Genomic DNA, 25,802 nt, shown 5'->3' on the forward strand with positions numbered 1-25,802 from the left:
TTATCAAATGGCTAGTGGGACATCAATGAATTCATTGGTAAGATGATGCAATTACAAGAAATCTCAAAACAATAATATTCATATGAGTGGAGATTCGTGACGTAGATGCTTATAAATGTTTAGTGTGAATTCATTGGTAAGATTATGTGATGAAAAGAAAACGAATGACTAAAATACTTCTAAACGACCGTATTCATGCAACTTTAGGGACAGAACAATGCTGCAGAACAACACTAACACAATTTTTGTTCCTGGGTGGTAAGTGTTCTTTCGTAATTGCATATGCCTAAAATGTATAGAAAATGTCTTATTCCCCACAAACTTTCCTGTTGTGACCAGGAGAGTGATGTTTTGAAATTTCCCTATTTTCAATGAGAAAACAGGCGAATTTGTATCTTCGTTCACATAAAGTCAGAAAAAAAACATGAATCAAAATTAACATGTATTTATCCTAAAGTAATACAAAAATGACTCCAAAAGATTTAGAAGTGAGTAGTTTTTCGAGATTTATGATTATACTGTAAATCACTTTAACGAATCATCCCCCAAATTTAGTCTCCTATCATGTTCACGTTATACTGTCCTTGGTAGCGGCGTTCAAAGTCCAGTACAGGTAGTCCTCTACTTAAGATGGAGATGCGTTACGACGACCCCATCGTAAGTCGAAAATATCGTAAGTCGAAGATGGCTTCGCCTACCCAGGAGTCTTAAAGAATGGTGATAATTTAGCAAAACAGAGCAATTTTCAGTACCGTACTGTATAAACTATATACTTTATGTATTAATTAATTACAATACTGTATTGCACAGTAAAGTGTAAAGTTAAAAAACCAAGGTAAATTCTTAGCCTACCTACATGAACTGCAATTTAATAGAAAGTTTTTTCAGGAAACAATCCTATCTGCTATAAAAACTTTTAACATGCATTGAACGTATTGTATCATGGTAACCTTAAAACGAAATCGCTAAAGCTACGTATCATACATGCATTGAACGCATCGTAACGTATCATATTGGACTGTACTCACCAAGATTCTGTCCGTCGTCTGCATACTTGAACAATGTTAGGTTGCTGATGGCAATTTTGTCGTATCGCCATCGTAAGATCGAAATATCGTAAGTTGGACCATCGTAACTCGGGGACTACCTGTATATCCTGGTGGAAGCGCTCACCCTTGCTCCTCTGAGTACGCTCCCATGTTCTCCTTGAATTTATCAAGATGAGCATCAAGGATATGGACTTTGAGGGACATCCTACAGCCCATTATGCCGTAATTCTACACCAGAGTCTCAACCAGCTCCACATAGTTTTCGACCTTGTGATTGCACGGGAAGCCACGAACCACTGCGACAAAGCTGTTCCAAGCCGCATGCTCCTTACTATTGAGCTTCTTGGAGAATTCATTGCACTCTAGGATCTTCTTTATCTGTGGTCTGACGAAGACACCGGCTTTGACCTTTGCCTCAGACATCTTCGGGAAGAAGTCTTGAAGGTACTTGAAGGCTGCCGACTCCTTATCTACAGCTCTGACAAATTGTTTCATCAGGCCCAATTTGATGTGCAGTGGTGGCATCAGCACCTTCCGGGGGTCCACCAGTGGCTCCCACTTGACGTTGTACCTCCCCACAGAGAACTCTGTCCGCTGTGGCCAGTCCCGCCTGTGGTAGTGCGCCTTGGTGTCCCTGCTGTCCCAAAGGCAAAGATAGCAGGGAAACTTGGTAAAATCGCCTTGGAGACCCATCAGGAATGCCAACATTTTGAAGTTTCCGATGACCTCCCAGCCGTACTCGTCATACTTCAAGGCGTCCTGCAAGGTCTTGATGCTGTTGTTAATCCTCTTTGAGGTGCACCGAGTGAGCCAGGGGAAGAGATGGCTACTTGTGACCATTATGGAGCAGCATGGCTTTGAGGCTCCTGGATGAGCTGTCAATGAAGAGGCGCCACTCATTCTGGTTACAGGTGATTCAGATTGCCTCGAACAGATTGGTCACATTGTGGCAGAAGCAGAGCCCATCTTGACAGGTGAAGAAGCTGCAAAAAGATTGGTGACGCTTCCTCTGATCTGCAACTTGCACACTTTCATCCAACAAGTTCCACTGCTTGAGCCTAGATGTCAAAAGGTCAGCATTGGACTTGGTGAGACCAAGATCTCTGATCAAGTCGTTGAGGTCTTTTTGGTTGAGGTAGTATGGGTTTCTCTCCTCAGCTCCACCTCTGAAATTGTCATCTGGATCTACAACGTCTTCTTCCCTCTCTGACTTGCTGCTCTCTCTCCGGAGGAGTGGGTACGGGGAGCTCATGGCAGTGTGGCACCGGGGCGATGGATGAAGGAAGGTCCGGATACGTGATAGCAGGTGCATTCTTGCCAGTCTGACGTTTGGAAGGGTCCACCATGCAGAAGTAGCAGTTGCTTTCGTGGTCAGTGGGTTCCCGCCAAATTCTTAGGATAGTGAACTTTATGGCTCTCTTTTCCCCTCTGTACCATCCTACAAAAATATAGTTATTTCACCCATGACTAATATGTAAGAGATTCTCGCAACATTTTTCATGTATGATATATATTTTTTCAATGACATTGAAAATTGTAAAACATTTAAAAATGAAAAACTTTTCCAATAAAAAAAATTGTAACAAATTTTATAACATAAAATTCTGAGCAACAATTGTCCATCTTACCTTCCAGAGTTTTTTTGCGTTGCTCGCAGGTGAAATGAGGTGCCCAGGGTTTGTCTTGATCCCCGACAGGCATGCCGAAATAGGCCTCGCACATCTTAGCAAATGCTTCCACAGAGTACTTTTTCGCTCTTGTCTTGATGAATTAGCCACAGACCAAGCAAAAATGTATCTGCCGGATGCTTGCAGCCTCTTGATGTCATCCCAGAAAAATGCAGATATGTATCCACTTAGGCAGCTAAACCTAAACTGAACTGGTGGGCTTTTAAGGTCCCTGTATTTATACTACTATTTATATTACTGGAAAGTTCTAGAATGTTCTAGAAGGTTACTCCAAGTTTACTTAGCACTGAATCTATCTGGAATGTTCTGGAAAATAGGTAAATTTTATAATATCACTGTTCTGGTCACAAAAGCAAAGTTTGTGGGAAATAATAATAGCCGTTTTTTGTACTTTTGAGGCACAAGCAAATAGAAAATAACACTTGCTACCCAGGAACAAAACAAATTGTTACACAGTGTAATTAATTCACCACTTTGGAATGGCAACCCTTTTCGGATCAAAAACCCCGTGGAAACATCTTATTGGTACTGATATGCGCGTTGTGTGTGTGTGTGTGGGAGGGCAGTCACCACGAGGTCCAATAATATTATTGTAGCGGGGAGTATGGTTTGAGTTGTCCACGTACTATCTCTGCTAACTGTGGTTCTGGGGTCCAGATGGCGACGAGCCGTCGTCCAGCGTTTTTCCTTGTACCGAAAATACATCAGTTCCCCATCTTTATCGCCAAGAATCCGTGCTTCTTATTCTCACGTTATGTTTTGATATATATCCTGATGTTGAAGATATAGCTAAGCTTGTAACTCTACTGCTGAACTTTTAAACTTTCCCCAGCCAGCTTGTAATGATTAACCTCCCTTTGGTGGATGTTGCTGTCTGGTGGAAGGCCCCTGGTCCCCTGTGGGGTTCTGTCTTTGTGTGTCATTTTCTTTATTTCGTGTTCTTTTATTGCTGCTTCCTCTGAGAAGCCAATTTCGGGGTTTCCCCGGTAATTTCATTAGCCCCCATTGGGCTTGCTGTTTTATATAACATTTTACTGACTTTCTTAAGCCAGCTAGTGAAGTATTAACCTCCCAGGTGTCTTTTGTGTGGTCGAGGCAGGGGGGGGGGGGGGATTCACCACGTGTTTGTGCCACAGCGCTAAATCCAGATCTAAAAAAACTATGACATAAAAAATAGGCAGAAGCACTCTTAATATAAGTTTTTAGGAAAAGGTACTTGTACAACAATATGTCCTTCCTATCAGAACTTGCCCTAACAGTTTGTTAAATGTTATATATGGGATCTTTTTTTGTGCCCATGTACATTCCCATCTGAGTGCTCGTGCCCACGTCTGCTCGTGACTTCGTGCGTGCCCGTGTGCAGCTGTTGGACATTTCGGAGCTGGACGCGGTGGGAGCTGGCCGCGAGGCCAAGCGGAGGAAAAAGGCCCCAGGTCGGTATTCCCAGTGCTGGGTCTCCTCGTGGCCCCTGCTCCTCTCGGGAACGTTTGTCCACCGCCGGACGATGGCTTTCCCGCACGCCGTCACAAACTCTCGCCATCCCATGATGACAATTCGTTTCACTCCCTAACATTAACTGATTTCGTTGAAATATCTCCACAGTGGTCAAGCTTCGTGCTTGACCTTCGGCCGTCCCTTATCGTCGCGTATCCTACCCCGGCACACTGAATACGATGTGCGCGCCGGCTTGTGCGTTGTGATTCTGCTCTGGCAGAGGCGGAGCAGGGGGAGAAGGCGGCTAAGGATGAGGCGGCCGTGAACCCCGTGACCCCAGACTACGCCGCTGGACTTGTATCAACTCCGGTACTCACCCTGCTCACACCGCATTCGCACTACACTCATTCACACCCTACTAACTCCCAACTCACTCACTCCACTCACACCGTACTCACACTTCTCTCGCTCACCGCACTCACACCCGATTGCACACAAACGCCACTCGCTCACACTGCACTCACCCACTCACACCACACTCACCCACTCACTGCACTCACTCCCCAGTCACTCACACCTCAGTCACTCACACCTCAATCACACCGCACTCGCGCCACTCACTCACACCCCATTCACGCCACACACACACCGCACTCGCACACCACTTACGCCCCACTCACTCACACCCCAGTCACTCACACCCCACTCACACCGCACTCGCCCCACTCACCCACTCACACTGCACTCACACCCCACTCACTCACACCCCACTCGCTCGCACCCCACTCGCTCGCACCCCACTCGCTCGCACCCCACTCGCTCGCACCCCACTCGCTCGCACCACACCACTCGCACCACACCACTCGCACCACACCACTCGCACCACACCACTCGCACCACACCACTCGCACCACACCACTCGCACCACACCACTCGCACCACACCACTCGCACCACACCACTCACACCCCAGTCATTCACACCCCACTCACACCGCACTCGCCCCCACTCACCCACTCACACTGCACTCACACCCCACTCACTAACACCCCACTCGCTCGCACCCCACTCGCTCGCACTCCACTCGCTCGCACCCCACTCGCTCGCACCCCACTCGCTCGCACCCCACTCGCTCGCACCCCACTCGCTCGCACCCCACTCGCTCGCACCCCACTCGCTCGCACCCACTCGCTCGCACCCCACTCGCTCGCACCCCACTCGCTCGCACCCCACTCGCTCGCACCCCACTCGCTCGCACCCCACTCGCTCGCACCCCACTCGCTCGCACCCCACTCGCTCGCACCCCACTCGCTCGCACCCCACTCGCTCGCACCACACCACTCTCACCACACCACTCTCACCACACCACTCGCACCACACCACTCGCACCACACCACTCGCACCACACCACTCGCACCACACCACTCGCACCACTCGCACCACACCTCGCACCACACCACTCGCACCCCACTCACTAACACCCCACTCACCAACACCCACTCACCTAACACCCCACTCACTAACACCCCACTCACTAACACCCCACTCACTAACACCCCACTCACTAACACCCTACCCCACTCACTAACACCCCACTCACTAACACCCCACTCACTAACACCCCACTCACTACACCCCACTCACTAACACCATACACACTCGCACCATACTCGCTAACCACATACACGACTCGCAACTACAACCCAACTCGCATGCTGTGGCCACTTGACTTGAAGGGTTATGAGTATAAAAAATGATTAAAATGGCAATAAAAGCAAAGGGTTGTTTATGCAAGTGCAATGTGTGATGCAACGTCTGCCCGTGTGTGAACTGCCTCCTCTGTTGTTGAGTAACGTAGCAGCGCGAAAGGTGACGCCTACCGCCCCTCTGTCTTGCAGAAACTGGGAGCACTGAGCAATGACAGCTCGATGCCTTCCACCAGCTACCTGCCGGCCACACCCAGCATGATCCCTTCCTCGTCCTACAACCCCAGCACAGACGCCCCCTCTGGTGAGAGAAACTCGCCCCCCGCCCCCACCCTGTCGCACAGCTGCATGCAAAGATTGCTTCTGTTGCGATTTCCCTGGTCCGTTCCATCGGAGATATTATCGATTAAAAACATGCTATGCAAATTACACGCGTTAGGCCTATCCACCCTGTTAATGGCTGCAGTGAATTGCCACCCAGATGAATTCAATGCATCCTTGTTTGTGGAATGTAATGTGAACCTCAGCATTATACATAATCTCAGGCTGGATTGACATCTTGACCAAACAGCCCGAACACACAAACCTGGACATTTTGCTCCATCATTGTCAATGGACACATTTTCTTCTTAAAATCATACTTAAAAGCGGCAGTAAACTTGCATGCTCGCTCATACCAGCAATAGCGAAACTGCCCGACTGTATATCGTGGTGAAGGTCCGCATGGAAGCACCGCTCGGCGTGTATGTTGCGGCTCACAGGCGCCAGTGGGGCAGCGGCCATCCGCGACGCCCTGCAGTCGAACCGCACCCCCGAGGAGCCCCCCAGCTCCCCGACCGTCCCCATGGTGCAGAACCCGTTCAAGCAGCAGGCGCCTCTCTACAGCAGTGCCCTGCCCTCCTCCGCGACCGCCCCCGCCGCTTCCCCGAGCCCCACCACGCCGCAGCCCACCACCCCCACCCTCGCGCAGGCCCCGGCTAGCCAGCAGCAGCCCGTGCCCGTTCCACAGCCTCCTGCCGCCACCGCCGCCACCGTCGCTCAGCAGCAGCAGACGCAGCAGACGCAGCAGAGCCAGCCTAAGAAGAACCTCTCGCTCACGGTGAGTGGCCGACTCGGAGGTGCATTCCCGAGTCCGGGCAGAGCGTTTCCCTGGTCTGGCGAGTGTTGGGCGGCGATCGTAATCGATGGCGGCACGTACAGTGGTTCTCGTCGACTTTGGAAGAAAGCGGTCTTGAATTTATATCTGACCAGTTTTGCAGAGGTTGCTCTTCATTAAATCATATTAGATTTAATCATTTTCACAATTAAAGATCTCGCCCCAAAGTTCTCACGAGCAGGATACAGACTAAGACAATTGAGGGACACTACATGGACTCATAAAAGACCACCGCAGCATCCAAGACATCTTGGTATTTTAATAACCTCATAGTTTTAAGCATTGTATCAATAATATTTAGCACCACTTGTTACAAGAAGATAAAAGAAAAACCCACTCGATCGACATAACACGCTCCACATACACGCCGTATAGGCAACATTTAGGTGTCCGAGTTTGTATGAAGTTGAGTCTGCAAGGCTCCTACATGTCCTGAAGTGAGATTATTAACTGAAAGGTATGATGTGGTGATCTAGGTATAGCAGACCTACCCGCAAGGCCAGATCTCCTATCTCTTAATGCGAATATATCTTACTTGCACAAGCAAGTGATGCCTAAGTCTCTATCTCAGCCACACGAGGTCCACAATCACCCGGTAAGGCTGCAGCTGGCCGCTACGGCCCCACCTGTGCTGATGAACGGCTGTCGTGCGTCTCTCCAGATCACAGTGCCTCTCTGTGTTCCTCCCGGTGTCACGCACGGAAATGCCTTTGTCACACTCCGTTAAACATGCACCCTTCACCTTATCCCGAATAAAATGAGCATGCACATTAATAAGGCACACTCTTTAGTAAGTATGCCATTAGCAGTGCTGCAGTTCATCATAACTCAATGAGCATAACTGCTCTTGAGTGCGCTCAATCAGTGGCTTAACGTGTATTGGGTTGGAGGCCGGAGTTGTGCACAACTACCAGCTCGACACATGTGCGAGGGGAGGGCCTCGAGGCCTGTGCGTTAACAATCATACACGTTTAAAGTAGTGAGCGGTTTGGGTCAAAGCATGCATAGAAACATACACTTTAGACGGTGAGATGTATAAACTCTCGTATTGCATCAGACAACGTTTACTTGTAGGCAGTTCTGCTCATGGGCTACGCCATTCTGCAGAGTAGCGACACAGTCTTTTTGTTTACGAGCAGAGCACTCGGAGCTTTGCGAGAGCAAAAAGCCGACTTGTGTGCTACGCAGTGCAGTTTAAATGGGAATTTTGGCCTCAACATCCCAGAATAATTTATTATGCTTTGTTCAGTACTTGTCTCAAAGCCAGGCCTTATGGTTCCTGCATTCCTCGATGACTTAACACTCAGCCAGATAGCCGGAGATGAACTCGCAAGATACGGAGTCGCCACTTATAGTTGTAAAACGCAGATGCCCAGGCCTAGTGGGCACGCCCATTCAGCAAGGAATAACAATCGGGGGTTATGGCTGCGACTTTGTAGATGACCCATCTCAACATCGGTGTGTTCCGAAACACTCTTAGACAACCATCACAATATTAAAATGGACAAGATATATATTTGCAATTGGTAGATGTATTCCATTCTTTTAAATCGGTAGTAATTAATGTCTGATTAGTAGTTATCTTAGCCGGCAGTGATATGGGCAGCCGCTGTCCGCTGGCTCTCGTGTCTGGCCCTTGGCGTTGTGTCCCCCCACCCGCAGGCCACACACCATCCCGGCCCAGAGCCTCCACGCCATTCATGCTCACAAACCACAGAAATTACTTTCACAATAAATCCCGCAGTCACTGGTACGCGAACGTTTAAAAATAAATGTAGTCGCGAGTCGGTGCCACCAGCCTGCACGGTGATCACACTAATGTAAGTTGATCGCTGGCCCCAGGTAGCCAAGCTTTTCTACTCATGGCTTTGTTTGCACCACTGCCGAAAAGCAGATTGGAGCCATGCAGGGCAGCCCAACACTTCTCCTTGTCCCGAAGCTTCAGGGGCCGTGCGACTGGAGTCAAACGCTTCTCACTGTATCGGAGGGACTGATTAGGGGTATCGCTGAAAAATGTGTACGGCTAGGTCAGGGGTCGGCAACCTACGGCTCCAGAGCCGCATGCGGCTCTTTACGGGCTGCTTCTTGACGATATGTACGTATGTACAGTATGTACTCAGATGCATTGCGGCTCTTGAAATACTGAATTTTGTACCGAATTGGAAAGAAATGGCTCTTCTTGTTATTTTGGTTGCCGACCCCTGGGCTAGGTTCTCAATATTTTCTTTCCTGTCGTATACATGCTGAATACTTCTGCATGTTTTGTATTCATTCTCTGTCTTTGTTGGTGTTATGCTACAGAGAGAACAGATGTATGCTGCGCAAGAGATGTTTAAAACTGCAAACAAAGTTACAAGGCCAGAGAAGGCCTTGATCTTGGGATTCATGGCCGGATCCAGAGGTGAGTGGTGCTCCTGCCTGGGTTCACGCCGAGTGTGAATGTATTGATGTTGAACTTTCGCACCAGACATAGCCAACTGCTTATCAGAGGTAGAGCTTTTGTAGTGATAATATATTATAATATAACCAAAACTTTTGACGCAATGACCAATGCGTGGTTCCATGCCGCTACATTGCAACTTCCATCCTTTTGGAGGCCACATTTAATGTCAGCCCAGCTCTCTAGGACCTCCGGCTTACTCTAGAGCAGTGGTTTTTAACCTGGGGTGCACGCACCCCCTGGGAGTGCGAGATGACCTTTTCTGGGGGTGCGGGACATGGGAAGATTTTTTTAGAAGGTAAATCATCGAAACAAATTAAGCACGGGCACGTAAGTACAACTACTTAGTTTCATCAAACCTATGTATTTATTTACATTGTGCATTTTTTTTTACGATTGAAAACAAAAGGGGTACAAGGCTGCAGTAATGGTTAAAAACCACTATTCTAGAGAGTAGTATATCTTACAGGCACTCCCACTCTCAAAATCCACACGCCAATGCATTCCTCGCTCAAGATTTATTATTTGTAGACGTGCAGCTTGTGCTGGGTTTCGGAGTGGATGATCGCGGGGCGTGGTGGCACTGGTAGAACATGCACAGAGAGAGAGAGAAGCGTGTCTTCAGAAGGCAGTACAGCAGCCAGTTTCTTCACTGATCGTGTGGAGTCGTAGTTCTTCCACGTATTTGTGAGTTTTCTTTGAGTGTCCCAGTCTATTCCCAAATTAACCAAAGTTGTCACCAAGGTATGGGGCCAAACTTCTTTGACAGGATGCTCTTGAAAATAAGTAATTATTTTAAGTGTTTTGTTGTTGTTACACAATTAAGAAAAGATTTTGGTGCAATCACGGTCACGTGCATGGTAATGCTCAATCTGGGTTATAATCGATAATTCATTCAAAAAGAAGTGAAAATGTGTTCTCATCGATTAAGGGGAATACTTAACAGGCAAGTCGGAGTGAAAACATTGCCAATGATTGCATTCTGTGCAGCAACTCTCAATGCAGCTTTGTGCCAGTCAGCCGCGCTCGTCTCGCAGCGGCAACACTCACAAGCATCGTCATTGCATGTATTTAGCGTCCGCGCTGCAGGGTCGCGCGTGTGTGTGACCACTGGCACGTGGCGTCCCGTGTGTTTTTGCGCGCAGAAAACCCGTGCCCCGACCAGGGCGACATCATCCAGATCAAGCTGAGCGAGCACACGGAGGTGCTGCCCAAGGCCGACGGCACCGGCAGCACCACCATGCTGGTGGACACCGTGTTTGAGATGAACTACGCCACGGGCCAGTGGACGCGCCTCAAGAAGTACAAGCCCATCACCAACACCTCCTGAGGCGGCGGCGACGCGCGCTCGTGGAGAGTTGTGCTCCTGGTGACGGGCCCCGTGCTAAACCTCGCCGTGCCCCGTAATGCGGGACTGCCGTTTCTCCTGCACCGGGCACAACATGAGACGAACGCGTTGTGTAAATTGCTTTAGTTTCCTCACGCTGTCGGAACAATAACACGAGACTTGACTGATTTTATAAATGTAGACTTCCTAAGAGGAGGGGGAGCGTCTTGACCAGTGTAGTCCAGTGGTCAGATGTGAGCCCTTGTAGCAGCACTGCCCTGTATCACATGCGATTGCTCTCGGACTCTAATTCTGATCGGACTAGCAGTCGCAACTGCACACGTCATTTCACTTACCGAAAATGTACTCGCGCAAGATGGTAAATAAGTGAATATGCCTTTGCCTTATTAGTTTTCTAAAATGGAAATGTGGTGATGTTAATAGTGCCGTCATATTTTGTAAAACGCCATTGGCAATGCCCTGTGTCCTTTCCCTGAATATTGTTTTGATTTGTTAATCCCGTCAAAGCTTAACAATACACATGGTCTCTGTTTGGATTTCTTTTACAATGAACGTGTGTAATGCTGCTGACCTCCCGACGTGTGTATGGCCGTGGTTTCGTTACATGTTGTTGAACATTGCTAAACTGTGACGTGTTTGTCGAAGAGGTGTCCTTAGTTGATATTTTTCAGATTGTTTCGATGGTTGATATTTACCTCGGAGAATCTCTGGTATTTAAAACAACGTCAAACTTCGGTTTAAAGGACCTTTTTGCATTTTTCTTCGACGCACCCTTGTGCCGACGGTCGCCCCGTTGCCCACGAGCGCTCGGGCGCGGGTTCCCTGCCGGCGTTCGCCGTGGCGACGGCGCCGATCTCTCCGAGAGAGGGGCACCCACGGGCGATGATGCACGCATTCGCTCGAGACCGCACGGACGCACCTGTGCGGACGGACGCGTGGTTTGTCGAGTGTCGCTCTGAAGCAGAAGCGCTCTTGAGACGGGCAACGCTGAATGAAAAGCCAAACCAAATCCTGAAAAAATGTTCAGTCGTTGGTAGCTTCACTTATCACAGCCCGACGCACTTGCAGGTCAAGGCCCGGGATTCAAACCCAGCCATTCGGCTCTCCTGGCTTGGTGCTGTGGTGCGCAGGCATTAGCATACAACTATATCCGTCCAGCCATCTCTAACATGGCACATTAACTTTTTCATCGACTTTAGATGAAAACCGGTTGTCCCATCTCTCAAGTCCTTACTGACCAACACCATTCAGTGGCTTGGAATACCACAAGTGAGCTGAATGAGCAATTCAACATTTGTGTAATTCCATATTAAGTACATTCCTAAGGTAGCCTGGGTGAGACCTGTGCATGCCGATACCTATTGGCTATCTCGCGTGGAGAACGAGAGGCTGGTGCTGTGTGCATGAGGGGATTTATCAAGACAGTTGGCAATTGACACTGATCACAGGCAGCAGAAGAAAGTCACCCAAGGACTAAAGCTTTAATCACGGAGAAATATAATGGCTAAATAACGTAATAAAATTATTGTGATGATGCATGTACCTGCAGGGGCATTTGAACTGCAAGGTCAGCACAGCACCGCTCTCGGCCTCTCCTGAGTTGAGGGCCTTCAACCGAATCATGATACTACTCTACCATGTTTTCCCCCCCCCGACTTTTCACAGTAAATGTACATAAAATAGCAGTGGCCTCAATTGTAGTGTGGTCAAGATAGTCTGATTTTGAGTCAAGTTAACAATATGGTAAAGTGAAATATGAAATCCTTAGTTCATGTTCCATCTCCTTTATGCCGGCGTTGTGCGTTTAGTCCCGAGGAAGGCCCCTGTTGTGGGCACAGCTGCCGGTTCGGGCGGCCACATTTGTCAGCGCTCCGAGAGTTGGTGGCAAAAACGCCAATGGCCAGACATTTCTCCTTTAAGCACGGTTGGCTACGTACGGTGTGAAAGAAGTTCAACATTGAGATGGTGGTCTGGATAAGTCGTGGTTTCAAGGGGCGTTGCACAGTTGTACGCTGCGGACTATGTTGAGGAGGAGGTGACACTTTTCTGCACTGGAAGCCCCTCTAGAATGTGGCGCAACAGCAGGCCCTGCCCATTGCTGGAGCCAATCGGCAGACTTTACTGAGGCTGTATATACAAGAGATGAGTGGAAGGCTAAATGGGACCAATAAAATATGTACATACGGCGTCGGTGGACTAAAATAACAATGATCTCACAGCTGTTGGGCAATCTCTTGGTTATCTCAAAGCATGCTTGGCTCATATTGGGTTATGTTCTCCAGAAAGCTATCCAATGTAAATACGTTGAACTTATTTCGCACCATACGTAGACAACCTTGATAATATTAGGTGTGTGCAAATGCGCAACCGTTATCGTGCGCTAATTTAAATCGGCAGTGCTGAGTACGCAAAGGTTGCCCGGGACTTGTGAACTCCTCTGATCGTGTCCCCTGTCGTGGAACTAGATATCATTTTTGGGTTTATACACGGAGCCCATTGCGCACGTGTCTAAGGTAGCAGCAATGAGTGCTTTGCCTCGCCTCTTATGAACTCTAAGCATTGTTTTTTATCCAGGTCAGGCCCACTGAGCTCTACAACTCTTTTTTAGAAGCTACCTGGCCACAACGCGCAGTGGCTTATGTGGAAATGTATAGCAGCCAAATACTCCGAACGCACATTGATTCTAAATGTGGAGGGGGAAACTGGTGTGCATGGAGAACATCCACGCGACCACGGGGAGAGGGAGAGACATGCAGAATCCAAATATACAGCAGTCGTCAAGGGTCTGGATGGAACCCACGTCCTCCTGTATACAAGGCGAGGAGGTGGTTAACGTCTTGCTACCGCGACGTCCTTGAATGTCCGCACCCAGCCACTCGGGGCACAGATACACGAGCAATTCCAAGATTGTGAGAGACAAGTACAAAATACCGATAACTACTTAAACGTACGTAGACTTTTCCTGATTAAACTACACTTAAAATCAGTTAACACGTAGGCTTCGCGAGAGAGAAATGAGTTTGCTCCAGCAGACCCCCCCCCCCCCTTCTCTCTATTTAAGGCCTCGACAGAGGCATTGGGTCTCTGTGTGTCTATGTTGTGTGTCTCTGTGTTGTCTTTCTCTGCTTGTGTGTCTGTCTCCGTGTCTGTGTTTTGTCTCCAATATAGTTCTACTGGATGACGGTTGCTTGTGTTGCAATCGAAACGTATTCTATTTAATGTATTTTCTTTATACGTGACTACCGAAAGAACCAAAGAGTAATTAGCTGATTACTAGTCTATTATATAGCTACAATAGCCCCCCTCCGCCTCTGATCTCTGCACCTGATTGGGTTAAATGATGGCGTCACCCTGCTGCTGCTGCTCTATTTAAGACTGGGAGCAGGTGGAGGGCGTCACCATTCTGGCAAATTGCCCGATGATGCTGGATACCAGGGAAACGTCACAGTACTCAAAAATTGTAAATGTGGATTCACTCTTCAACACACCGGTGGGCTGAAGTCGTGAACTATTTGTCTTTTGTCAACGTGACACCTTTTTTTACCGATTGGCCGTGTCGAGTGGTGGAGGGTTGCGACACATTTATAAATAACGCGATCTAACCCAAAAACCTTCATTATGAATACACTTAAAATGTTGACACGCATAAGGTACGAGGATCCACGGCACCAAATCATCAATAGTATTATAATTATCCCCTGTCGTTTGGTTGCTGTGGCAACTGAGGCCATGCCGTGGTGTCGCATAGCGCCGACACCGCCACCACGCGTCCCTTCACCCCTCCACCGAGACGAAGGGTGAACAGCAGCGGTGACCATTCGCACGGCGCCATGCGGACCACAGCGCGGCATCGCTGCCGAGTGAACCCCGGCTCCCCGGGGCGGGGGGGGCCGCACGGAGCCCACGAGCACGGGGCCTGGATCGGGGCCACGGGGCCAGTGGCCACCGTCAAGAGAGGGCGCTGTGGGTGAGCGAGGCGCTCTCGTTCCACTGCGCTCAATGCGGCCACCACGTGCGCGGCGCTACTGGCTCCCCGTGCCCTCCAAAGCAAACGCCGCGGCCTCGTCAACAGAGCGCGCACTGCCAACCGCTGTTGTCATCCAAGGTCCACCCCTAAGCAGTGGCCGACTTGCAGTTTGTAGAACAAATGTCGAGCTTCTTGACATGTAATTTTAAAAGATGTGTGTACTTGGTGAATGTTCCCTTTTGTAAAATGTATCAGAAGGTCTATCATTGTGACGCGTGCATTGAAGACTATCCCTGGGCACAAATATTAAACCGTATCCGCACAAACCACGGCAACTGCGGATTCTTGATGCACAAATGGAAAATTAAACACTCCATTCTGCACCTGCGCTCATCCAGAATACTCCACGCAGCACAGAACGAATCTGCCCAGTTCACAAACACGGAGGCGGCCTCATCGCAGCGACTCACTCCGCCACCCGTGGCGCAGTCATCAGGCTCGTGGTCACCCCCTTGGAACAATCACAGCCATCCGCTCTACAACATACATCGGCAGCGCCGAGTAAAATAACAAAAACAAATGTGTGGACAAGGGATGCCATATCCACACTGATTTGCATATCGAGTCCATGGAGGTGCTTTCCCTCTACGTGGTGCGGTCCAGCTTCTGCCTGTCCCCCCACGGTGCTGCTGCGTGCGTCACGGCCCCCCCCCTCGCCCGGGTCACCCGAACAACCCGAGTCTGGTTCGTGCCGAGTCGCGGCACTGACGCACGACGTTTCCTGCACTGGGATATTTGACCAATTCTGTTTTATCGTATAAAACACAAAACAATCATTCGGGTCATTGTCGAGAATATACATAACGGACGATGCATCCACGTAAACAATCGCAGTGTTGGTCACACGAGGAGCAGGAGGAGGGGTGAGGAGGAAGCGACTGCGGACGCAATGTTCCGGTGACATCCAACTCCAGGCGTGAGCCGGGGTCATCTCCTGTCCACGTGAAGCCCCTTTGCCCCAACGGTGAATTCATTAATGACGTCGATTTCGCCCAGGTGACGGCGTTACTTGTGTGTAAGGTGACGCGAAAATAACGCGTGACCGTTGGGGCGAACGCCCCTTCATAGGAGAAGCAAAAAGACACGAACTCTCTTCCTGAAGCCTTCATCGTGGCCAGCAGACCTCGGCATTGCCATATAGCTCCTGAACACGTTGCCATATTCAAGAATAGTGAATGAATTGCATTTACACTATGGGAACCTCATTTGCCAGTAAAAATATGATAATTGGTTTTTTACCCTTCTATCTGGCAACAAAAACTGACACCTTTTTACAAGGAGTTGTCTTTGAGTTGTGCGCCTTTTGGCGTCATCTGGTCCAACCCATGTGAGACTAGGCTCTAAGGAAAGCTGTCTCGGGTGTGGACCAATCAACTTCAAGGACAGTGCACATTATCAGAGTTATGTTCTTTTGTTTGTATTATGACTGCAGGTATTGCGGTCTATGCAAACATGACTCCTTGTAAAAAGGTGTCAGTTTTGTTGCCAGATAGAAGGGTAAAAAAACAATTATCGAATTGCATTTAAATAGATAAATAGGGAAGCAGGTTCGTTTAACGAAAGGAAATACTCTGACAATCAGGTTATGGCCAGTGGATGAATGTTTCTCATTAATATGTTTCCCACGAATTGACATCGGACAAGTTTATCATTCCACATACACGGTGCTGGCTGTGTTGCAGAGGATGCGAGTGTCTCGCGCATGAATTCCGTACACTTATTACAAAGTGGCCCTCAAAATATTGGAGAGGCTCTGCCATGTTCCCATCGTGTATTCCTTCGTACGAATGTTCACAGTTATTTTAGAACCTACATTTTGGGTCGTGCTAAACACGATCAAATTGGACCCTACGTGCAGCATCAAAACAAAGCTGCACTGGACGAGTTCAGAGATCTCATGTTCCCTTGCGTATGGCGGAGGCGGCGTCTTAGAAACCCACGCCAAAGCCGCGATCAGCTGCTGCTGTTGTCTCTGCGAAACGACTCGCACGCATTGTCTGTCGCACGCGTTATTATTTCTGAGCGGTCATTTAGATCGCGATATATCATGGCACAACAAACACATGGCTGTCAACCCAGTGCAGGGAATCATTCTAGTGCGGGAGGCCACCGTACACATGAATAATGCCACGTCCCTGTGCTCCGTTTGCACAGCGCAGGATGAAATGTCGGGAAAATACATTCCTGTTTTTGGGTAATGATGTAAAATGACAACAACGGGAATGAGGACAATGGATCATCTAAAAGCTCGGCGAGTTGACGTGAATGCGTGGATCGGAGAGAGCGTGTAACCCTCACACAGAACACTTGCATGGCAGAATGAGGCATCGGAAGGAAATATCTTGCTAAACTGAAGTCGAAATAACAAACACTTATTTAAATAGTCAGGTTGTACATGCAAATATAAGTCTTCATAAGAAATTCTGGAAATGCCACGTGCAAGGTGCTGGTGTGTTGAGGTGTTCGGTAAAATCCTTAGCCGAAGACCACAACCGTTTTAAACGATCGTGCCCTTGCAGTGCTCCGATGCGTGATGCCACACGGAGCCAGCCGTCCCGGCCGTGGCCGGGCAGCTCGTGGCGTTAGAGGCACTGGTGGTGACCTTTACGCACGGAGGTCACGGTGTCACTGACGTGGCGGTGTGTCGCGTGGATGGCATAGCGCTGCTGGTGAGCTGTGTCGCAGCCACTGCACGCGTTGGTAGGGAGTGGGAAGTCTGCGACACACGAGGAGACGACGCGAGAGCGCAAGGAGACGACGCAAACATCAGGGCGGCCATGGGAGCCCCCCACGTGACCATCCCGCAGGTGTGGGGGGCATCTCAATTGAGTGATCACTCGCGTGACTGCTCCCTCTCCAGCGTGTCACGTGTGATTACAGCTGATTGGATGATTGTACATGATTGTATAATATTGTACAAACTTGATCTAAGTCACACACAGACAAGTACATCTTAACTTGGCTTCCAGGATCGACCATTTTTATTGCCGTCTGACGGAGTATGCTGTGGCAAAGAATTTCCATCGGTCAGCATCGGACAAGAATGGATGATGATTTGTATGTATTTATTCGAGGGGCAGAACACTGTGGACAGGTGCAATGGCTGAACTCTGCGTGCGGACATACTGTGACACACAGGCGCACGCGTACGTACCGTCTGCGTAATGGCTCCGTCAACCTTTAAGCTGCTACCGCCAAAGTTCAGCAATTAGTGCAGTTCAAACACTTCGGGGCCACAGCAGTTGAAGGTTCCTCCCCCGTCGGTATAAGTAGAGCGAGGGTTTGAGAGAGGAACTCGCACAGGGCCACCCACTGCGATTCCACACACACGGAGAGAACGAAGTTTGCAGGACTCATTGGTAAATGAAGTCAAGGGTAAGTGTTTACACTTCATTATTTCCTACTGCAAACACAATGCAGTGAGCAGGTGCCCAGTTGCGGCCCTCTAACATGCCTTTATTATAAGCTGATATGAATGTAAACACGCAGCTGATTATTTTCATCCCGTGGATGGCCAGGCGATATTTATCCCTCAGCTATTTACTTCCCGTTTGGGTGTCCAGCCGAGGCAACGGGGTTTTGTTTTCTCAGTGCTCCACTACAATGTTGGATCAGAAGTTCCACTGCTGGATTATATTTTTTCCGCCTGAGGATGACCGCTTGTGTTGCGATCGAAACGTCGTGATTTATTTTATTTTCTACCTACGTGACTTTACCGAAAGAACCAAAGAGTATGGATTCCTGCAGTCACGAAAGCTTCAAATCAAGATTACAATGTTGGCGTTTATTTTACAAATATCTCTGAAACAAGCGTGATATGTGAACCTGTATTCTTGGGTTATTTCGGTCAAGTCACGTAGATAAAACAATACAAATATAAAAGGTGAATAAAAAAAATAAACACTAATGTGGACTGTAGCCTGGTTATTAAGTTTGGTGAGTGTACTGGCAGTCTATAATATAGACTCTAGCCTGGTTCTTAACCTCGGTGAGCGTACTGTCAGTCTATAATGTAGACTGTAGCCTGGTTCTTACACTAACCAAACTTATTTTTTATTCACTTATTTTTTAAATTATTTTTCTATCTACGTGACTTTGCCGAAAGAAGCAATCACGAAAGTTTTAAGTCAAAATGTGAAACCTGATTAAGTGCGCACCAGCGTTACTGATAAAGTATTTTTTTTTTACAGTGCACATCTGTTTTATTGAATACATATTTCCTTTCTTTTGGACTAGGTCGTGGAGTTGTAATGCCAAATTTTAGCTGCACGCTCCACCACCCGACATAGTAAGTGAAATCAAGTTGTCGCGTGGGTAAATGTGCCACTTGATTTGGTTTGTCAGCAAACCGGAGAAATGTTGAAAAGCCAAAGGATTTTCTTTGTTACAATTGGCGGAGGGTAGAGTTGAATATTTACATTATACCTACACGATGATCTAACCCAAAAATACGAATTAGGAATCATAATATTGTTCGTGAAAGTCTACGTATAAAGTTATTTCGATACTTGCATGAAAAAACATGGTTAGGATTGCAATTAAAAATTCTAATAAATGTGCGGTAATTTAAAAGTGACTAACACCGAGTTGGGGTGAACTATGTGAGCTGGCGTGAGCATGCGACGGCTCTCGGACTCGCACGGGAGCGCATCTCAGTGAGGAGAAGCCGCTCTGGGTGTGCGAGCCACACGTGCTCCTCGCTTCTTCAGCCAGTCTGCTGATGACGCCGACTTCCAGGCAGCAGCAGCAGGCAACGACCGTGGCACTGCGAGGGCAGATCTGCAGCTCACGAAGGGGCAGCCTCGACATGATGATTAATGGAAGGGCGCAGGGAAATGAATAAACAACAACACAGTGATATACACACACACCGCCTTCTATACAACATCATACGGTGGTCTGTACTCTGTGATCTATACCTCACTGTGTGGTGTGTACATTGTGGGTCACACACCCTGCGTGTCACACACTGTCGTTCATACACCACGTATGTCCCACTCTGTGGTGCGTCCCACCCTGTGGTGTGTCCCACACTGTGGTGTGTCCCACACTGTGGTGTGTCCCACACTGTGGTGTGTCCCACCCTGTGGTGTGTCCCACACTGTGGTGTGTCCCACCCTGTGGTGTGTCCCACCCTGTGGTGTGTCCCACCCTGTGGTGTGTCCCACTCTGTGGTGCGTCCCACACTGTGGTGCGTCCCACACTGTGGTGCGTCCCACCCTGTGGTGCGTCCCACCCTGTGGTGTGTCCCACCCTGTGGTGTGTCCCACCCTGTGGTGTGTCCCACACTGTGGTGTGTCCCACCCTGTGGTGTGTCCCACCCTGTGGTGCGTCCCACCCTGTGGTGTGTCCCACCCTGTGGTGTGTCCCACACTGTGGTGCGTCCCACCCTGTGGTGTGTCCCACCCTGTGGTGTGTCCCACACTGTGGTGTGTCCCACCCTGTGGTGTGTCCCACACTGTGGTGTGTCCCACCCTGTGGTGTGTCCCACACTGTGGTGTGTCCCACCCTGTGGTGCGTCCCACCCTGTGGTGCGTCCCACCCTGTGGTGCGTCCCACCCTGTGGTGTGTCCCACACTGTGGTGTGTCCCACCCTGTGGTGTGTCCCACACTGTGGTGCGTCCCACCCTGTGGTGCGTCCCACCCTGTGGTGTGTCCCACCCTGTGGTGCGTCCCACACTGTGGTGTGTCCCACACTGTGGTGTGTCCCACACTGTCGTTCATACACCACGTATGTCCCACCCTGTGGTATGTCCCACCCTGTGGTGTGTCCCACACTCTCGTTCATACACCACGTGTTATCCACTCTGTGGTGCGTCCCACGGTGTGTGCTGTGTGCAGGTTGTTCACCTGGCAGGGTCTCCCGCTCTGTTGTATTAACGCAGTCATCGCTGCCGGCAAAATGGCAGCGATGACAAGCGGTGGGTGTCCGCGAGGTGGAGGCGGTGGTGGTGGTGATAAATGCCGCGCTCCGAGTCGCCTGCTCTGTTTTCACAGCAGAAAGACCCAAAACAGCTCCATTTCGGTGGGACATTTTATTCCTGCACAAAAACACGCCAGGAAATGTATCATCGCAGCAGCAAGCAGCAGCAATGTCCGCATAATAAAATAAAATATTTGGCAATCAGCGTTAATAATTGGAGCTAGAATTGTCTACTGACAATGAGCAGGCTGACTCTACGTGTTAGTCAGGGTTTGAATGTTTAGAGAAATGTTACAACATGCACATTGGCATTGGGCTGATGCTGTACCACGCGGGTTGGTTTGAAGTGCCTGGACGCGGCACTTCTCACGAGGGCCCCTCAGATCTCGGTGGATTCCCCTTCCCTATTCCTCAGTTTACGACGCAGATGTTCTAAGGCTGCTAGGGCGAGTAGGGAGTTATGCCACAGGGTGAACGAGGAGGCCACGTGATTCTTCCAGGAGCTCAGGATGGTATTTGTAACCGAAATGTTTGAAGACTATGACATTTAAAATGGTACTCAATTCTGAGATCAGGGGATAGTTGTGGGGTCACTATGGCTCAAGCAAACTTTTTTTAGGAGCGCTGTAACCCGCGCCATTTTGAACCGGTCTGGGAAACGGCCCTCACTGAATGAAATACATGCCAGGTGGACAATCAGCGCCACAAGAAACGTCCAAGCATGATTTGAGAATCGACTTGTGGATGTAGTCAAGTGGCGATGTCTTATTCGGCAGCGGTGCAATGAACATGGACACCTCTACCACCGATGGGTCTCGAGTTTTGCATTGTTCCCACGTTGATCCAACACAGATGGCAGACCAGGAGAATGCGTTGCCTTCATGTTAGAAACGTCTTGATCGTCACTATTTTGTTGGCGAAGATTCTAGATTTGAAGCTTTCGTGACTGCAAGGATTCATATTCTTAGGTTTTTTCGGTAAAGTCACGTAGGTAAAAAAAATAAAAATTAATAAAAGTTAAATAAAATAAAAATCACGACGTTTCGGAGGCAACACAAGCTTCCGTCTTCAGGTGGAACCGTCACAGCCACGACAGCTGTATCAAGTAAATGAGAGATTACAAGAGCTACCACTCCGTATATATAATGGTTGAAGAGGGGAAGGGCCAAGTACGGCACACTGTGTGCCGTACAGCTCTATCATTTACTTGATACAGCTGTCGTGGCTGTGACGGTTCCACCTGAAGACGGAAGCTTGTGTTGCCTTCGAAACGTCGTGATTTTTATTTTATTTTACTTTTATTAATTTTTTTTTTACCTACGTGACTTTAACGAAAAAACCTAAGAATATTGTTGGCGAAGTACATCGCATATACTGTGCACAGACCTCGTTGACTAGTTGATGGGTGGTTGGTGTGCAGCAGACCCCGCACAACGCGCCACAGAGCACGGAGGTCGCGAGACGACTCGTTGGTGCGCAGAGCATAGAACGATCTGCGAGATTTTACTATAATCAGTGGGTTGGCAGATCTGCAGTTCGCTCTGTAAACGAGTCGGACAGTCTCGAAAGTACGTGGTACTCTGATGAATACCTTTCAGTCAGTTTTTTTGCCAACATAAATGTCCAATAAAAATACTAATTGATTAATTAAACGTGTAAATGCCAATGTTCATTAAACATAATTTAATTTGTTTAGAATAATATCCCACGTGGGAAGGGACGTCGCTACCAGCAGAACTCGTGTGTGTGGATCGACTGCGGAACGTGTGGCTCCATCAGCACCCACAGAGCGTTCCGCACACGGTCAGTAAGGAAATGAGTTCAAGGCCGTGGGCGCAGAAAAGGAGAATGAGCGACCTTCCACTGAGCGAAGGCTGCCTGGAAGAAAGAAATTAAGTCTTGGTTGCTGGAAGACAGAGTGTGTGGAGGGGAGTAGAGCGAGGGGAGAGGTAGGAGAGTGCATGGAGGGGAGTCGAGTGAGATGAGAGGGGAGAGGTAGGAGAATGTGTGGAGGGGAGTAGAGTGAGATGAGATGATGGGATAGGGAGGAGATGGTGGGAGGGGGGGTAGAGTGAGATGAGAAGGGACAAGTAGGAGAATGCGTGAAGGAGAGTAGAGTGAGATGAGAGAAGAGAGGGAGGCAGGGGTGATTATGGAAGATCTTGAAAGCAGTGAGTGGGATCTTGAAATTGTGGAGGGAGTGAAGTCATGGATCACATGGTCTCACTTATGTACGTGCACTGTTGTATACACAAATTGTTTTATTTTAATTCGTTTTTTTTATCGTAAAATTTGCTTAATTTCCTTTTTTTCAGGTTTCCTTTGGCTTTTGAAAAATGAATCCTCAGGAGTTGGTGAAATATTGCTTTGTATTCCCAATTTATTTAGTGGCGTTTCTCGCAGGGCTTCCCCTCAACGTCATGGTGTGCTGGGTACTGGGACGCACCAAAAAAAACTCCATGTCCATTTACGCGCTGAACCTCGCCATCGCAGACCTATTTTACTTGGCCGTCGTTCCGATGAAAATCGGCTACACCTTCAACGGAAACAACTGGATTTTCCCCATATTTCTCTGTCGCGTCAGCAACCTGATATTCTTCACCAACATCTACGCCAGCATCATGATCCTGGCGGCGATCAGCATCGACCGCTACAAGGCCGTGGTGCACCCGCTGGAGATGTCGCGCTGGCGGGAGCCCAGGACGGCGTGGATCGTGTGCGCCGTCATCTGGGTCATCACCATCGCCGAGATCGCGCCCATCAACTCCGTCACGTTCACCGTGATGGTCAACGCCACCAACGGCAGTGCTCCCCCACCATCAAGTGCTACGAGAAGTTCTCAACCAGTGACATGGACTTCTTGACCGTTTACAGACTCTACTTGTTTTTTCTCCCTCTACCTCCCCTCGCTAGTCGCCATGCTCTTCTCGTACATCAATGTCATCAAATCTCTGTTCAAAGTCGACGATCGGGTCGAGGTGATGAAACGCGACAAGAAGATCCGCGCCATCAAGCTGACCGTCTTGGTTATCAGCAACTTCTTCGTGTGTTTCACCGCCTACAACGTGTCCATATCATCGGCTTCATCGAGAGTAGATACAACAGCATGTCCTGGGAGAGCTTGGCTCTGCTGCGAGACATTGCACTGGGCCTCAGCCTTCTCAACAGCCTCTTCGACCCCGTGGTTGCCTTCGTTGCATCGTCCTCATTTAGGAATTCGTGCAAAAGTATCATCAAGTGTAGACTATTTAAAAACCGCATAGAAGATGCAGCAACTTGACCGAGCCGCATCGCAAACTGCACAGCTCACACAAACAGCACATCTGCACCATTACCACCATGCCTTAGAGCTGAAGCCAAACATCCTTCTGAGTCTGGATATGTCTCTAGAACCCTTAGTCGTTCATTCCTTGTGTAGAATATACAAGAGATAGACAAGGAACTACAGACTGAGGAATTGAAGTTGCTCCTGTATGACACCGCGAACGTGGTCCCTGTAACATGCAGAGACCAAGCCCTATTTTGTTGACTGTGGTGTCGGAAAGTTGCAGGTCAAAGTCAGAAAGAGCGGTGACGTCAGGACTGTCAGGAAGAGAGCAAAGAGGAGGAGAGAATGAATATGGCAACGGCACCGATGGAAAGGGTCGTGATGAGAGCGGCCGAGTGGACTCATGCTGGGTGTGGAGAGAGGTCGTGGTGGTCCGAGTGGTGTGGAGAGACGAGGGAGATGGTTGAGATAGGGTTATGCGAAAGAAGAGGGGGCTGTAGAAAGAGTGCAGGACACAGTGATTGGAGGGAGGGGCTCAGATGAATGGACAATCGTGAATGGATAATGAATGTTCTTACGAATATGGGATGTGTGCGTGGAGAGGCCTTGGAAAAGAGTTGGGAGTTGACGTCAGATTGATGTTTGTTTTCCAGAAGGGAGGGTGTGAAGGGTAGAGGTTTAGAGGGCAGAGGAAGAGGAGGTGATAGTACGGTGAGTTTTGAATTAAGACGTTTCATAGGGAAGTGTTCATCGGCAAAGAGCAAAGTCGTGCACCTGAACTTTAACAGCAGTGAGGGTATTATTAATATTATTATTGTATAAATGAGTACGACTGTGGGAGGTCAGAAGAGGTTGATCTATGGCAAAGATTGTCCCATGCCATGGCAAAGTGACTCAGGGTCAGCCTCGAGCAGGGCGGTCCGAGACGGCGCCGCTCGCCGCCTCCAGTGGGACGGACACGGAAGGCGCTACTGCGTGTCGGCAGCCCTCCTGCAAGGTTCGTGATGTCACTTTGAAGCACACCCACTGTTATAGTGGTAAACATGAGTATTGTCCAATGCAGTCGCCTTTATTTATGGGTTAATCCTTTAAGTAAGCACCGAACGAGTCCTAAAAGTATTCTAAAAGTATCTTTTGACGGGAGGTAGTGGGTGATTGACCTCGTGGTCTGGACAACAGTAGGGGGCACAGTCGGTGCATCTGCCGGTCATCTTAGTCAGCCCGTGGCACCTGCTGGGTCTGTCCCATGACCTCCTGCCAGCGAGCCTTCGACACTTCACGTGGCCTCAAAGTGCACCTTGCCTGGCACAGGCGCCGTGGTGACGTCACCGTCACTTCGTGGCGAATGGCGCCTGTGTTGGTATTATCATTGGTCTGGACCGTTGGCTAAGATTGCTGCTGCTGCTGTTGCAGCTGACAGCACGCGACCTCGCGTTCAGGAGAGGAGCTCCCACGGAATGGGGCACTTCCAGTGACGAGCGCCGTTGCACGACGAGGGCCTGTGGACACCACCAACAACCACAACCACCACCAACCACCACCACCACCAACCACCACCAACATCACCACCACCACCAACCACCACCAACAACCACCACCACCACCAACCACCACCAACAACCACCACCAACAACCACCACCACCACACCACCACCACCACCAACCACCACCACCACACCAACCACCACCAACAACACCACCATCACACACCACACCACCACCACCACCAACCACCAACCACCACCACACCACCACCACCACCAA

The 25,802-nt window shown here is 49.2% G+C and overlaps 1 protein-coding gene, 1 long non-coding RNA gene and 1 pseudogene across 4 annotated transcripts in view; 2 read left to right on the forward strand and 1 right to left on the reverse strand.

Annotated features, from left to right (window-relative positions):
* LOC133345678 (negative elongation factor A-like) overlaps positions 1 to 11,360 on the forward strand; it is a 29,281-nt gene extending 17,921 nt beyond the window's left edge. For both annotated transcript variants that reach the window (XM_061556642.1, XM_061556643.1), the window contains exons 6-11: positions 4,101 to 4,170; positions 4,452 to 4,540; positions 6,069 to 6,180; positions 6,638 to 6,975; positions 9,334 to 9,433; positions 10,618 to 11,360. In XM_061556642.1, the coding sequence (XP_061412626.1) occupies positions 4,101 to 4,170; positions 4,452 to 4,540; positions 6,069 to 6,180; positions 6,638 to 6,975; positions 9,334 to 9,433; positions 10,618 to 10,802 (894 nt within the window). In that variant the 3' untranslated portion in view covers positions 10,803 to 11,360. The remainder of the gene's footprint in view (positions 1 to 4,100; positions 4,171 to 4,451; positions 4,541 to 6,068; positions 6,181 to 6,637; positions 6,976 to 9,333; positions 9,434 to 10,617) is intronic.
* Positions 10,796 to 20,781, reverse strand: LOC133345680 (uncharacterized). Of its 2 annotated transcripts, XR_009755466.1 has the most exons (4): positions 20,698 to 20,781; positions 19,429 to 19,648; positions 18,002 to 18,159; positions 10,796 to 10,898 (listed from the first exon to the last, which is right to left on the reverse strand). It is a non-coding gene; the product is annotated as an uncharacterized LOC133345680 (long non-coding RNA). The 2 variants fall into 2 exon arrangements; XR_009755465.1 differs by lacking the exon at positions 20,698 to 20,781 and having other exon boundaries at positions 19,429 to 19,890.
* On the forward strand, positions 17,819 to 24,279 carry LOC133345679 (proteinase-activated receptor 1-like; annotated as a pseudogene).
* Positions 24,280 to 25,802: the final 1,523 nt, after the last annotated feature.

The sequence above is a fragment of the Lethenteron reissneri genome, chromosome 22 (assembly GCF_015708825.2).
Source record: "Lethenteron reissneri isolate LAM-NWPU_2019-01 chromosome 22, ASM1570882v1, whole genome shotgun sequence".
In the NCBI taxonomy this organism is placed as follows: domain Eukaryota; kingdom Metazoa; phylum Chordata; class Hyperoartia; order Petromyzontiformes; family Petromyzontidae; genus Lethenteron; species Lethenteron reissneri.